General features: G+C 45.0%; 1 protein-coding gene across 1 annotated transcript in view; it reads left to right on the plus strand.

Annotated features, from left to right (window-relative positions):
* Window positions 1-310: 310 nt before the first annotated feature.
* Window positions 311-15,163, plus strand: part of SND1 (staphylococcal nuclease and tudor domain containing 1) — a 379,862-nt gene continuing 365,009 nt past the window's right edge. The window contains exon 1 of the mRNA XM_006184738.3: window positions 311-636. Within this exon, the coding sequence (XP_006184800.1) occupies window positions 559-636 (78 nt within the window). The 5' untranslated portion in view covers window positions 311-558. The remainder of the gene's footprint in view (window positions 637-15,163) is intronic.

A 15,163-nucleotide genomic window follows, 5' to 3' on the forward strand; every position in this document is an offset into this window, starting at 1 on the left:
GGCGGCCCGCGGGGCGGGGCGCAGCGGGCGGGGCCAGGCCGGAGGGCGAGGCTGACCCCGCCCCCGGGGCTCCCATGGCCCACCGCGCCCCACAGCCAGATGCTGACGTGTCCTTTCCTTCTCACTACACCTCCCGACACCACTTACTACCGCTGCCCCGGAAGTCCCGCCCTATATTTAGCCCATCACCGCAAATCAGCTCTTTCAGCGCTTCCTGAAACTCTCCACCCATTTTGAGACCAAGGGGCGGGGCTCCGCGAGCAGGGCGCCTATTGGCTTGGGGTCCAGCGGACTCCGGGCGCTAATTGGCTGGAGGGCGGTGGCGCTCTGGCACGCTTGCGCGGCGAGTAGAACGTGTGGCGGCGGCGGAGATCGCGTTTCTTTCGGTCTCAGTCCCGCTGCTGCTCTCGTGAGTGCCCGGCGAGTCCGTCCCGTCCGTCGTCCGCAGCCGGTCTCTCGCCAGCTCCTCTCTGCGGCGGCCTCTCACCAACGCCGACACACACATTGACACATCCAAGCCGGCCCGCCGCCTTACTCGCTGCCTTTCCGTCTCTACACATGGCCTCCTCCGCGCAGAGCGGCGGCTCCTCCGGGGGACCCGCGGTCCCCACCGTGCAGCGGGGCATCGTCAAGATGGTGAGAGCGGGGCCCCGGACACCGATCCCACCGCCTGCCACCGAGCGGGGAGTCTGGCGCTGGCTCCTTCCCCTCCCGCCAGCCTGCGTGGTGTCCCAGATCCTCTTTCCTCTGCCCCCTTCCTCACTTTCACCCGTTCTCGGAATTCCCTCCTTAGACGCAACCCGACACGGACTCCCCTTGGTACCTTACCTCCCGGACACCCTGGCATTCGGGGTCACAGTGATTTCCGTGGTCGCCGCACTCAGTCTCCTGGCTGTTTACCAGGACAGACCGGTTACTGATTGATTAACGGGGATAATTCGTTGTTATCTGGTCCTCCGTTCCTCCCGTCTTCCTGTCCATTTTGACATATGCTGAGCAGTTTGCAGTTTTTCGAGCTCCTGACATCTGCTCTTACAAGGAACTCCTGGAGTACTTGGCCATCTTGAAGCTTTTATGTTTTCACTGACGCTCAATTACTTACTCCGAGTTTTCTCGCTCCCTTTTCGTCCTTTCCTGTCTTTTTCCTTCCACCTCTGGTGTCAAATCTGTAGTCCTGAGAGCTCCTCATATTTGTGATCCCCCTGTTTTTGACTCTTAAAGTGTTAGGCCAGTAGGAATCTTAGTGATCATTATTGTTCCTTCACCCCTTGCAGATGAGATTGGTTAGAAGAGGGCAAGTGACTTGCCTAAGGTCACGGTGGTTTGGCTTGGAGTCAGGATCAGAGCCCAGGTGTTCTGATTCCCAGTCTAGTGCTCTAATACTATAGATTCTGCCTGATTTTGTATCTCCTCACTCCCTACATCCTTGAATTATGAATTTAAAACCCTGCAAGTTTCATTTAAAGAAAATGTATCTCCAGCTCCATGGTAATTTTGGAGTGTAAATTCTCTTTACCAGTTGTCCACTCTGTTGTCCTGCTCACAACCCTTCCAAATATTGGAACCTGACATTTCTTGATGGTTACCAAAATTTCTGGTTGTGATGACCAGACTTTTAGAATTCATTTCAGACTGCAATTCTGACTTTTCCATCTGAAATATTCTTTATGACACTTTGTCCCAAAGCTTCACAGTGTTTAGAAAGTTTAAAAAACATTCTGTTTTCTTGGTTCATTGTCTTTCATAGGATTATAATGTTCTTTAGCTTGTGTGTGTGAATTAGATTTCAAGACACCCCTTCCCCCGTTCTCATGTATTCATTCCTTAGGCAATATTCTGCCTCCAGCTGAGATTCTAAGGGTTTTCAGTATTGCTTTTCCCCTTTATACATAAACCGAGAGTCAAAATTTATCAGAAACTGAATGAGAAGGGAATTTCCAAGGTCCAAATATTTTCACCTCTTTGAAATATTGTCCTGACCCCTGAAAGGATTATCCTTAAGTGGCTCTTCTTTCATTAGCTTTTTTCACGTACACTGATCTTTCCCTTCACCACAGGAACAAAGCAGCGCTTGGTGGTCTGGTGGTGGGATTGGGAACCTTGAGTGAATCTTTCTGAGTTTTTTCCTTTACTAAGGCCTGAATTTTTTTTAAAGGCCCCTCTCATTTGCTGGGTGGGAGTAGAATGAAGCTGAACATATTTTCGCTTCTGCCAATGCTGGAACCTTCCAGGACATCTGGATGCTGTGGAGTGACCATGCCGGCCCACAGATTACCCCGGTGGATATTGAATATCAGCAATCACTTGCTTAATAAGGCTCCTGTCTTGTGCCGAGTCTTCCATTTATTTCCTCTCGTTTGTAATACCTAACAAGTAGATAGGCTCATTGGCTACATTTTACAGATGTGTAATCTGAGGTTTAGAAAGAATAGTTGACCCCCAGGACAGGGACTTTTTGTTTGTAATGAGAGGCAGAGATGGGACTTGAACCCAGGCCTGTCTGCCAAAGCACATGCTCTTCAGTATCCTGGTCTGATGCCTCTGACTCCAGGGCAGAACTTTAGTGGAGGGCGGGGCCCGTGATGCACGGCCGCAAAATTGCAGGAAAGTGAAGCTAACTGTAATTGAGCCGAGGAAAGATTAGATGTTTCTTACTCCTGTCTTATCCCGGGGCTGCTGTTTTGGTAAGTGACTTCATATGATGCTTATGGTCCTAATGTGCAAAAGAGTGTGGTGTAGAAGACACATTGGGATCGGGAAGGAGGCTTTGAAGACTCAGTGGTCGTCTATACTGATCTTTTTCTGTGACCAAGCTTGCAAGGGGTCAGGGGTTGTGGGGGTGGCGGTGAGTTCCAGGCAAGGATTAGGGGAGGGAAGCCGAGTGAACTGCAGAGCAGATGGCAGATTTGTGCCAGGCTTCGAAGCCTGTCTGGAATGAAAAATCGACCCCTGGCAAATTGCTCTGTGTGAAGCTCTGCTGCTAAGCAAAGTTGTATTTTCCTGGAGAGTAATCGTTTCCAGCGGTACTAGGAACTGCTTCATAAGAACTCTGCGAGGGAAGATGGAACTCTCTGACAGAGGAAGGTGTGAAGGAAATAGCTTGATGAATGGGAAAACAGTAGTCACTGCTTTTTTGTCTTAGGGGAGCAGGGCAGAAACTAGAACCCTGACTAACCAGAGGCGGGCCTCTCAGGCTGAGCCCTCCGGGTTTGTCTGGACAGAGGGTGAGCTGAAGGTCTGGGGTGGCCTAGGGTTGAGGTTTGCGGCAGTAAAGAGGAATACTAGTCCTTCCTCTTTTTGGGCAAAAGAACGGGTTGTAAGGCCGCGGAAAGTGCACATTTCTTCTGGTCTCTGCCTTGTTGTCCCAGTAAGTGCTGTGTTCCTTTTTTGAGGTTGACGAAGACAGACCTTGGGAATCCAGTTGTACAGAATTTTGGCATTTGACCAGTTTTTTCAAACGATGGTGATGGTAGAGGCCGCATTTGCTATTGAGAGCAGGAGGAAAGGGACAGAGTGGGTTCTGGAATGTGTTAAGGAGGAGGTGGGCAGTAAGTTAACACGAGCACCGTGGAGCGCTTCTGTTACTGGAAAGACAGTGGGGATGATGGAAAACTGAAGGTGGAGTTTTATTTTTTGATTTGGGATGAGACTGGCAGGTGTGTGGGCAGACAGAATCGAACCTGGAAAAGTAAATGTCTTGTCAAGTCAGATACATTCTCAAAACCCTAGAGGATTCTAACTCTGGGTTTGAATAATTTGCTAGACTTTAGCAGCATCAGACTATTGTCAGCACATGTGAAATAGAGGTTGGGAGAAGTCTTGGGGTATTTAGTATAAAATTCAGTCACCCCACTTAGCAGCTACTTAGAGATGGCTATTTTCTCTGGTTTTACTGACCTGATTTATTTCTGTTTTGGAGATAGAGCCCTTTTCTGTGCCTTCACTCTGTAACTCTCCTGTCCTATGTTTGCATGTCTTTTCAAGCAGGAGCACCCAGCAGAATGAATCCGCCACAGTTCTTGAACTTTCTGCACTTATCAGAAGCAGCCATGGAAGCAGCATATCTTACCCTGCTTGTGGTGTGGAAGGCCAGAGGGAGGACAGTTCCAAATCCTGGCCCCCATTTCACCCTGCCCCACTTAAGAGGGGAAAAGAATCCCTCTGTCCATCTTTGGTTTTGTGCTAAGAACCATGATTCTCACCCGATAACTAAGGCATAGGGCACCTGTAGGAGGAGATGGCCACGATTTCCTCCTTCGAAAGGACTTGGGCTGCCAGGTTGTGGTAAAGCGGGATGTAGACATTGTGGTGAGTAGCTTAGTGGAAGTTTCTCCAGATTACAGCCGGTAGGAAATGCTGCCTATAGCTAAGTGTTTCTTCCATGTCTGAACTAAGAAGTATGTGTCTTTCCTGAGTGGTGTGGGGACAGAGTAGTAGTCTGTTGATCTGTTCCTTCCTGTGTGCACTTAGCTCATGCAGACTGAAAGAAAAACACGTTTCTTAAGCTACTTAAAATACTCTCCTGCTACTCAAAGGGGCAAGGTCGCTGAATGGCAGTATTTTAATAGGGCCATTTGCAAAGAAGTAGGTAGACTAGGGTGGAAGGCTTTTCCCTCTAGTCCTAAAATTGCCTACTTCCCAGCAGGTGAGCATGGTAGCTTTCAATCAAAATTGTAAGTAAAGGGGCACTAAGTTTTTGCTGTATCTTAAAGGCTTTCTGTCATGTTTTCTTTATGAAAAGGAAGCATCCAGCTGGCTCTAGTCACGCTAACAGTGGCTGCTGCCGTGTAGTAACTAATGATAAAGAATGATGAGCAGTCATATTTTCTTTCTTGAACACATTTTGTTGATCATCTGTGTGAAGCACGGTCTGGGTATTGGAGAAGCAGCAGTAAAAAAAGTAAATCAGATTACTGTCCTCATGGTTCATGGAGGAGACAGACAATCAACAAGTAAATAAGAAGTAAGCATTATAATATAAGAGTGATTTCAGGTAGGGGAATGCGACAGAGTGGTTGGAAATAAGGGAAGGGGTGGTGCCTTTAGATAGGGTGTTTAGGAAAGGCTTCCCTCAGCTGAGATCTGATAGACATTAGAGAACCAGCCGTAGGAGAAGAGTTCCCAGAAGAGGAAATGCGAGTGCAAAGGTCCTGGGGTCTCCACTGATGATGATCTTCAGTGTTTTTATAGTAGCTCTTCAATTTCTTCAAGTTCAGTGTTCCACATAAATAGTTTGGGCTTAACTTGAGCTGTTAATATACGTGTTGCAGGGTGATAAATGGCAGAAAGGCAGTGGAGATGGTGGCTGGTATCCTGGTGTGATCAGTAAGTCTACTGAATAAATGTAACCAGTGGGAGACTAATTGAAAAATACTTGCTTTCGGTCATATTCATGTTTCTTACAGGCCAAGACTAAGGTTTTTGGACTTCCCATCAGCCAGTCCTGTGCATTCCCAAGGTCATCACCTTTCAGTGGAGGGGACCTGACTGAGAAAATAAGTGGCAAGAGCAGGCAAGAGACTTACAGAGCATCTAGGACTTATAGGTGTTTATACTTCTGCTAGCGTTTTATTACTACAAGGAATTTAGTAGCTCGTCAGGATAGAACAGCTCACGTGCAGTGTGTCTTATTAACAGGAGTGGGGACTTCTGAGGCCGGATAGTGATCAGTGCTCGTAATAAGCAGGTGAATGATTTGGTGAGTCTCTGCCCCAGTTTACTTGGAGAATGAAACTTGGGAAATAAGTGCACAGTTTAGTTTCCATTGGCAAGTTCAAAAGAGAAAATTGGCCAGGTTTTTGAATCCAGGTAAGATGGTTCTACAGCCCATTCTGCAACCAGCTTGAACCAGCTTGAACTAGAAATTCAGCTGACAGTGTGGTTCTAGCAGAAGGTACAGAGGATATCCTTTGGAATCTGGTCTTTGGATTTATTTTATTTCATTTTTTCAAGGAATAGCTAAACTAAATGTTGTAGGAAATTCTTTTTTCTCATCACAGACAAGGAATGAAGTAAAGGGATTCAACTCTTACTGGGCTTATGTCACTTTTCCTCCTATTTCTTGTTTGGAGATGGATACCCACCCTGTTTCTGTTGCTACTTCTCCTGGGAGACTGACATATGCTTTTTGTTCTACAGCAGAAATTGATGCAGAATCACAGGTTGTGAACATTGGATGCAGATGGAGTGTTGTGGGATTTCGCTTGCAGTGAGACTCAATATGATAAATTAATGTTATGTTTTTCTCACTTAGCTCCAATGTTTAGGGAAAAAAAGAACAGTGGTTTCAGTTGGCATTTTTTAAAAATTAGGAAGTTAATGACTTACAGGGAAAATAAACCTAATGAAAATTTAGATGACATTTTCAGATGTCATTTTTGAGATGTTCAATCTGTGATATAATCTGGGCTCGGCGCGTTTTCTCCATTTACATGCTTATAGTGAGTGACTTTAAGGCACCACCTCTCTGTGCCTCAGCACATTTTGAGGTGCTTTAAATTCTCCTTATGAAGGAAGTAGTCTCCTTGGGATGATCTGGTAACACCAACCTCATCTGTAATAGGAGGAATTGAGGAGATTTGGGGAATGGTACTTTAAGTTAGTAAATATATATGAACATTGTTCCTGGGAAACAACCTGGCAGAGAAGAGACGTCATTGGCCTGGGATTCAGGGAATACAAGTACCGGGCCAGATGTCGCTGCTCTCCATCCAGGTGATGTGGGTAAGGTAGTCCACCTCTCAGCCTCTTCTCTCTCAAATGAAGTGGTTGGACTCATTGTCTCTAAGCTCTTTGCAGTCCTCGAAGGCTGTGATTGTGTAAGAAACCCTGTATTACATGTCTTCAGGCATGAATTAAGAGCTGAGAAATCTCTTACTTTCTGGTAGTCTTCACTTTGGGTTGTTGCTTATCCTGCATGAAATATATTTTCTGTTTGTCTTCCTTTTTTTTTTTGTTTTTTGTTTTTTCTTTTTGAGAAGGTGTCCTAGTTGAAATAGGGTTGTCTAGTGCGAAAGACCAGAGAGTTTGAATTAAACTAAGTGATCAGATACTGGAGTGGGTGGAGGGCAGATAGAATTGAGCCACAGAGGTTCATGGTTTCATTGGTGGTGTCAGGATAGACTCGTGGAAGTGGTTACTCGGGACCCAGAGGAACATGACATTACGCAGTCTCAGCTCTGCTTCAGAACAGCCCCACGTGCTCCTGGGGCAGCGGGTCTTGAGAAGGGTGAGGAGGAGGAGGGCACTCTGGGAACCTGTAGCTCGTGGGGAGAGTTTATTCTGGCTCTGATCTTGTTTGGGGGAGTCTGGCGGGAGTATGGGGCTTGGTTGGGTTCTGAGCCAAAGCCTCTTCCTTTAGATCATTCTCACTGTCTTACAGATCTTTCCCACGTCTATTTAATGTTCAAGAATAGGAATCATCTTAATCTATTCTGGGTAGTTCGTCACATGGTTTCTTTTCTTTTGCATTTATTTTTTATTGTAAGCTTTCTTAAGTCTTTTCTGGGAGTCTTTTTTTTTTTTTTTAATGGCGGTACTGGGGATTGAGCCTAAATCTTGTGCATGCTATGCATGTGCTGTACCATTGAGCTACACCGAGCCCCCATGGGAGTAGATTTAGAGAAGAAGCCCGGTGCTTTCCTAAACAGGTCGTTGAATCAGGACCACTTAGGAGGCCGTTCTGAGGCACTGAATTAGAATCTCTCCAAGTATGGTCTGGGAATCGGTGTTTTTAAACAGCCACTCCTAGGTGGTTCTGAAAGTCCATTTGGAATTGACCCCCGGGGTTGGCATTTGAGACCCACTGATGATCTTGTATAACTCCTGTGCCATGTGTAGTTGAAGGGGCAGGACATACATGACAAAAGAAGTGTATGTTTTTGGGGCCAGTGCACCATAATTTTATATGAGGCAGGATAGTAGCTTCTCTTTTTTTCTCTTTTTTAGCACTTGTCTTGCTGGCTCCCAGGACACTTTGCATTGCTTTTAATCTGTAGCTCAGTATTGGGCTGCCGTCTCAGGGGTCCATTTGCAGTGGCTCTGAGAGCCTATTCCTAGGTCATAACTGACAGCTGAGAAGTTGTTGTTTTCTGTGCCTGATTTAGGCCATATGTTCATTTTAACACTCATCTGCCACTTTTCCTTCTATTTGCATAGATTCCCAAGATCTCCTATAATTTGGCACCAATAACTTGGCACATTAGTACTATGGAAGTCTTCCGTGTCATCTCCAGACAGGAGGATTCTGTGCTCGCTTTCTGCTCCTGTAATCCGGCGGAGTCATTACCCTCCGTGGGCATTTTGGTTTGTCTATTTGGATCCATCCTGGTTCTTGTTTATAAGCCCTGTTCTTAACAAGAACAACAGTAAAAGCCAACATGACCTCTTTGGTGGTCTTAGTCTTTACTTTTTATTCCACTATCTTGCCTAAGATGGAAATAACATTTTCTTGTAATTCTCAGGTGTTTGAAGTCTTTATGATCAAAAGTCACATTTGCAGTTCCTTGGTGGCCTTTCCTCATTTTGACCAACAGTTTTCTGGTTCATACCTGAAGTCCTTCCAAAGGCTCAGGTGAATGCCGTCTAGTGTTAATAATTTCATAATTAGTGATATTTAAATTTTGGACTTAGTACTTGCTTATAAGACTTCAGACAGTTATACCTACAGTTTTTTTTTCTGTAGATACATACACCCTTTTTTTTTTTAAAGAAATAGAAATTAGGTCATAATGAGTCCTGTAACTTTCTTTTTTTTTAATTTTTGTAACTGTCTATGTCATAATTATACATCTATCTCATTCTTTAATTTCTGAGGAATATTCCATCATTCGAGTGTATTTACTTATCCATTTTTTCCTGTTGATATATGGACATTCTTTGGTAAATCTTGGTGTTCTTGTGTCGGCATTTTTGTAAGACGGCTTCCTAGAAGTGTGCTTAATGTTTTTGGTGGTTGTAGGAGGGCTTTACTTAGACTGCACCTTTTTATTTCTTACAGGTATCATCTTAGATTAGATTTAGGGCAAAATACAGCTTAACATCGCCTTATTCATTAATCACTTCACGTTTGGTAGTCTCTTTCCGCAGTCAGTATCCTTGAAAACCACTTTGTCTCTTCAGGGGAGGGCAGAGCTCTGCAACTGGCCATCCTTAAATCACTGCTTAATTGTTTAAAGACCTCCAGGTGCTGTAAGGTCTTAGTACTTAAAGGAGAGTAGGCTCTCAGAGTTTAAGCCTTACCTGTTTCCTCTGGCTTCTAGGGAGCTCCAGGGCTAAGGAAGTGTGCAGCCACCCAACTACAGGTGACAGGAGCGGGTGAGGGCAAGGTCCTGTGACAGTCTGACTTTTTTTCCTACAGGCTGGTACATAGCTCTTCCTCTTTTTTCTTTTTCTTCTTGGATTAGAAGGTGGGGATGGTAGGTGGTGGTAAGCGTGACCACATCCTGCTCAGGAAAACCCGGCCATTTTCAGAGTTGTTTGGAGAGACCGAACCAGGGGAGTCTTATTTGCAACCTTTTGGTCCAGTACTGTTACCTAAAGTTTACCGGCATGTATTGAAACACTATTTCTAATTTTATTTAGTTTAAAAATCTTTTGGGCAGTCAGCTGTTTTTTAAATTGAAATATTATTTTAAAAGGAAGCAATTTCACTGTTGAAAATGGGAAACCAGGATTATTTACTGGTTGTTACTTACTAGAAAGTACTTTTAAAAAAAAGAAAACCGCACAGTGAAAACAAAACAGTTATTAAATTCTAGCAGGTACTGCGTTTTGCAGAGGGCTCTGAAGGAAGTTGTGATTAATAAGAGCTAGAGATGTGTGAAAGGCTTCCTGCCACCGAACTGAAACTGTCTCCTTCATTTAATAGGAAGGACTGAAAGAGAGTTGAAAGGGGATGGCATAGCTCTTATTTATGTATAAATATTAAATGCTGGTACATACAGGGCTTATATACCACCTAAAATAGTTTCTGTTTTTGTTTTTGTTCTTTAAACAAGCCCACACCCTGGGAAACAGACATAACTTGTGTCTTGAGCAGAACTGAACTGGTTTTCTGGGGTGTCTGTGGTTCAGATCATTAGCTCCACTGACCACTAGCCAGAAAACCTTGGGTAAGTCATCTTACCCCTCTAAGTTCCAGCTTTGCCTGTGGATGAGCATAATAACAGGGCTCACCTCATGGGGCTGTTGCTGGTGAAAAGAGAAGGCAGTGTCCTGACCATTGACTGGTGTTGGTAGTCCAGCATTTTCCATATCTGTCCCCAACTTGGACAGGGATGGAAATGGAACTGAGGCAGAGTGAGAGGAACAAGGGCACCTGGTAAGTTTGTGATGTTAAGATTGTTCAATTTGAAGGACTGGCTTTAATTTTGAGATTATTATTTTTGACTAAAATGTCCTTTATTTTGTAAGTAATGTGATGGCATTTGTTTTTTTCTAATGTCCTTGGCAAAAATAAAAAGTGGATAGCATATTAGTCCCTAATTAACTAACAGGGGGGAGGGAAGCTACTGGTCTGGGAACCCCTGGCTTAGCAGAAATATGGGCACCAGAAAATGTGTAACCTTCTGAGCTTTGGGGGTATCATTCATTTATTTAACCTTTAGGAAAGATGAAACAAATTTCAGTAATGCATGGAACGGAGCAGCGCAGCTGTCTATGTGAATGCTAGTGGTGGGTCAGCGACACAGGTGTGGCTAATTGAGGCTCCCTTGGACTCCCTGCCCTATCCTCCCAGCAGCCCTCTAGTTTCTGGTACGTTAGGACCAGCCTGCACTTTGCCTCCCCGCCCCTGCCCCCCAGGAAAAAAAAAAACATGTCAAAACATGAAGTTGATATATTTAGAAAGAATTTTCCACTACAATGTAAAACATTTTCTATTATCTTTGCCCCAAGATGGGCTAGGTAATCCAAACTTGTTTGGGGGACCAGTGCCCCAAACTGGCAGTCTCCCAGAGAGAAACAATATGTAGAACCAGCATAAATGGGTTATTTGCAAGGAACCGCTGCTTATCTGGCCTCTACCTTTGTAAGGGCAGGGCGACTTACACCCCAGTCGGCCCAGGGCTGTTATCTTGGCATGATTATATCGTCAGTAACAGCCCGTTTGCACTCTCAAAGTGTCCCGATTTGAGTGATAAGATGTGTATTTAGCGGGTTTAGTAAGAAGAGTCAAATCTAGGAGAAAGAAGGTCGGGTGGCACAGTTCTCAGAGGCCAATTAAATGGGAGGTAGATGTTCTGTGAGTAGCATCTAGGGTGGCCTGAGAGGAGGGGGGGTCTCCAGGCTTGAGACCAGGCTGTGCCCCTGATTCTGGGTAAAGCTTTGGGCTGGTAAGATTTTAGTTGTCAGTATCATTAAAATGCTTCCTGATAAACAGAGGCAGGTAGCTTAGTTTTATGGTGAAAAGGGGAACTTGTGACTCTAATTACTGAAGGTTTTCTTGGAGAATGGATGGGCTGGAAAAATCAGATGTGGTATTTTCAGATCAGTTTCTTTGTTTTAAACATCTCTTCTGGGGAGATGGTGAAGGTGACAAGCCTTGACAGAGGCGGAGGAATAAAACGGATGAGCTAGAATGCAGTAGAAATGGGTAGGTACAGGTGGGAATACTCAGACGTTCTTGAAAGCAGCTGTGAGCAATATGCAGTCAATGTGCTAGTTAAAGGCAACTTGCCTGAATTGAGGAAGGCTTGCTGGAAGTTGGTGGTAGAGAAAGGAACAAGGTAGGTTTGCGTTTCTGGTCTCTGGAATGTGAACTTAGGGAACTTTTAAACTTTATGAATTCTGTTCCAGGAGAGGGAGGGTGCATATAGCCTTTAATACCAGGTGCATTTTTATCTTTGGCAACAATGCAAAACAATGACTTACTATGCCAAGTGTTGTTTATCTACTTACCCAATAGGATTCTCCCAGGTCTTCATGGAAAGTGGGGCATTTCTTCCTCCCTTTCCTTCCCTCTGTGCAGGTGAGAGGGAGACTCCGGTACCTGGGTCCTGGAATCCCACTGAGATCTATTATTCTGTGTGCAGTAATTGCTTGTGTTACTACTCCTGGCGGGTGAGCCCTTTCACAGCCCGGAGGCCAGGAGGCTGCCTCTGTTACTTAAAAGCCGAGTTATCTTGTTAAACTCCTCTCCTGTGAGAGCTTTAGAATCTCCCGGGAGCTCCCGCAGGCTCTCGGTGGGGCATAGGTCCAGCTCCCGGCTCAGCCCGCCCTGCCCCTGTGTTAGTCATCTCCACTCGGGCGCGAGAGGAATGCCTCCGGGAGCCAGGCAGTGCGCGGCCGCCAGCCAGAGCGCTCGGCTGCCACTTGAGTCCTAAGCCTTCTCGGATTGGTGCTCTTAGTGAAAGTACCTCTCTTAACTCTCGTTTCAGAAGAAGAGATGTTTCTTTGATTATCAACCGGAGAAGCTGAAAGCCTATGTAGAGAGAATAATAAACTTAGGACTCAGATTCTAAGGAACAGGGAAAATGGGTTTTTAAAAGGGGTTGGTGGCACAAGGCTAAACATGTGCCCCGTGAGTCTGAGCTGTCCATAAACTTGCACATGAAATTTCTATGCTGTATGTATTAAAGACTCTCCTTTATTTTCTTATTCATTGGAAAGAATATTTCCCCTCCCCCCAAAAAGATGAGAGAATCACAGAGCTGGGTTTTAGTGGTATGAGTAGACTGTTACTGGTATTCTCAATAAAAATGGGGGCACGGTCTCTTCTGGGCAGTACTTGCAGTGAAGATATCACAAGCAAATTCCTGATCGCGGTTACGCAGCCTTTGGGTGAATTTCTTACGAATCTGCATCCTGGTGGAGGATGGGGGCGGACCAGGGCACCAGCTTTGAGTGGGGAAGGAATGATCACTTGTAATCTCCGGCTGTGTCATTTGATAAGGGACTTCTTCGTAGTCTCTGTAGGATTTTAATGGTAGGGAGACCCCTGGGATGGTACATTAATTTAGCAATAAATGACGTCAAAAAGGTTTAGGGTAGATTTGTGGTTTGCACTTCTTTATTTTGACATCTAAAATTGACTGTCAACATTTCAAATAGGATAAGTTTCCAAAGAAGTTTGGATAATAAAATGGGAAAATTAATGCTTTTCATGGGTAGCATAGAAGTCACCTGACTTCCCGAAGTTTTGCAGTCAGTCCTACGTATAAACCACAATAAATATATCAGTTATTCTTGAGATGATTCATTCTGAACAGTGTTGAGTACTAGGCTCAATCATCTAGCCTCCCATGGCTATGTACAGTAGGTCTGAGAAAGCAAGCCCAAGGAACAGTAAATGCAGTCATTTCTGCAAGATCTCTGATACACTTTCACTTAGCTGTATCTGGCACAGGTCTCCTACCCCCTTTTAATCATTGGATTATGATTGTATTTTGTAGACTGTCCATTTTGCTCAGGGTGGCGGTGATGGTGCCGTGAGGAGAAATAAGAGATGCCAGCCATTACAGCCATCGAGGCTAGGAAAGTGGTGGCTGGACTCTCCCCAGCCCAGGGTCAGGAATCGTGGCTGCGCCTCTCCTTCTTCTGAGCATTGGAGGTGGGGAGGAGACGGGAGTCAGAGTTGGGGATGGGGTGGGGGCTGGACCCACAGACCCTGGGAACTGAGGAACCCCTGAAATACGATTGTAGGTCTCTCCACCCTTCCTTGGCAACCGGTACATCACCTCCATTTACCCCTGAAGGGAGAAGAAGTCTTTGCCATCAGAATATTTGTTTCTTGAGCTTCCCTCACAGAAGGCGTACTCCGTCTTTGGGGAATTGTCTCTGGTCCCTGCAGTGCCAGTACATAAATTTGGGAGAAATAAGATCTTCAACCTTCCTCTCACACATGTATAGCAGTTCAGAAACGCAGAGTGGGCATGTATGCAAAGTGTATGTGAACAAGAAAAATGGCATTGTTATTTGAAACCCACCAAAGAGGCTGAGGTCAGGTGCCCTAGAAGTGAATATTTTGAAACATTAAAAAAAAAAGTGACTTTTTAAAGTACTTGAAGTGTTAAAATTTCGTATAGTCCCCAAACCAAATCTGTGGACTAGGGCTCCAGTCCATCATTGTTTGATAAACACTGCTACAGGTGTTGCGGAAAAATGTGTTACGCTGTTACGGCCCAGTTGTGACAGCAACCTGGATCTGGGCAAGAGACCAAGCAGCACTCAGAGAGTTGGAGAACTCAGGTTTATTACCCCAGCTGGCCCAGAGGAGTTAACACTTCAAGCCCTGGACCCTGTCTGTAGGTTTACACAGGCGTTCTATGGGCTGCCAGTTTTACACTTTGCAACATCATATGCAAATGAAGTATAACAGAAGTTGACCAACCAGGAACAAGCTTTGTAGAAATAGACCAATCAGGAGTGAGAGAAATAACCAATCAGAAATGAGCTCAGGGAACCAATAAAATTTTAGGTGTAAGTTAGCTGCTTTAGAGGCAAAAAGTGAGAGAGCCTGTGGGCCAGGGAACCGGACTGTGCTGGGAGAAGAGCAGAGGCCCTGCCTAGGGGTCCTGCCGGCCTTTTTATGGGACTTCCCACCTCAGAGGCTGGGATGTGGAAAATACTCAGAAGGCATGGCCCGTGGAATTTCTGATCCCATTCCTGACTAGCACCTGAAAACGCCTGTAATACTTCGTTCACAAACAGTGCTTAGAATGGACCTTTACAAAGTCGTAGGTCTAGAATTTGATGTTTTTAGTGGCAGTACTGTACTCCAGCTGGGATCTGGGTTGGATTCTGAGCCCGTTGGAGAATCTGTGAGCTGCTTTGATGGTTTCTGTCTTCTCCACTGAGCACTTCTCTCCCTGTTGGTATGTTTTTTTGCTTCCACTTACATTTCTCTGCAAGCTTCTTTCCTAGAGATAAAATGAAAAAAATGTTACTCTCTCATTGCTATCAGTTTAGGCATTTAGATGTTTTTGTTACGCTAGTATTTGGATATTGGTCTTGGGATGTAAATCTGTCAAGAGATTCTTGTCTATTATACAAGAATAAATACCAGATCATGGAGTGTATACTCAGAGAAGAGGTGACAGCATTTGTTCAGACAGTATCTCTTTGGGGGATATGGGAAATGTCTGAGGGAAGTGGGAAGACAATTGAATAGTTAATTGGGAGGTTTCTCCAGTGTGGTCTGGGATATAGATTTGAGTGGTTTCTG

The sequence above is a fragment of the Camelus ferus genome, chromosome 7, assembly GCF_009834535.1.
Source record: "Camelus ferus isolate YT-003-E chromosome 7, BCGSAC_Cfer_1.0, whole genome shotgun sequence".
NCBI classification, from domain to species: Eukaryota; Metazoa; Chordata; class Mammalia; order Artiodactyla; family Camelidae; genus Camelus; species Camelus ferus.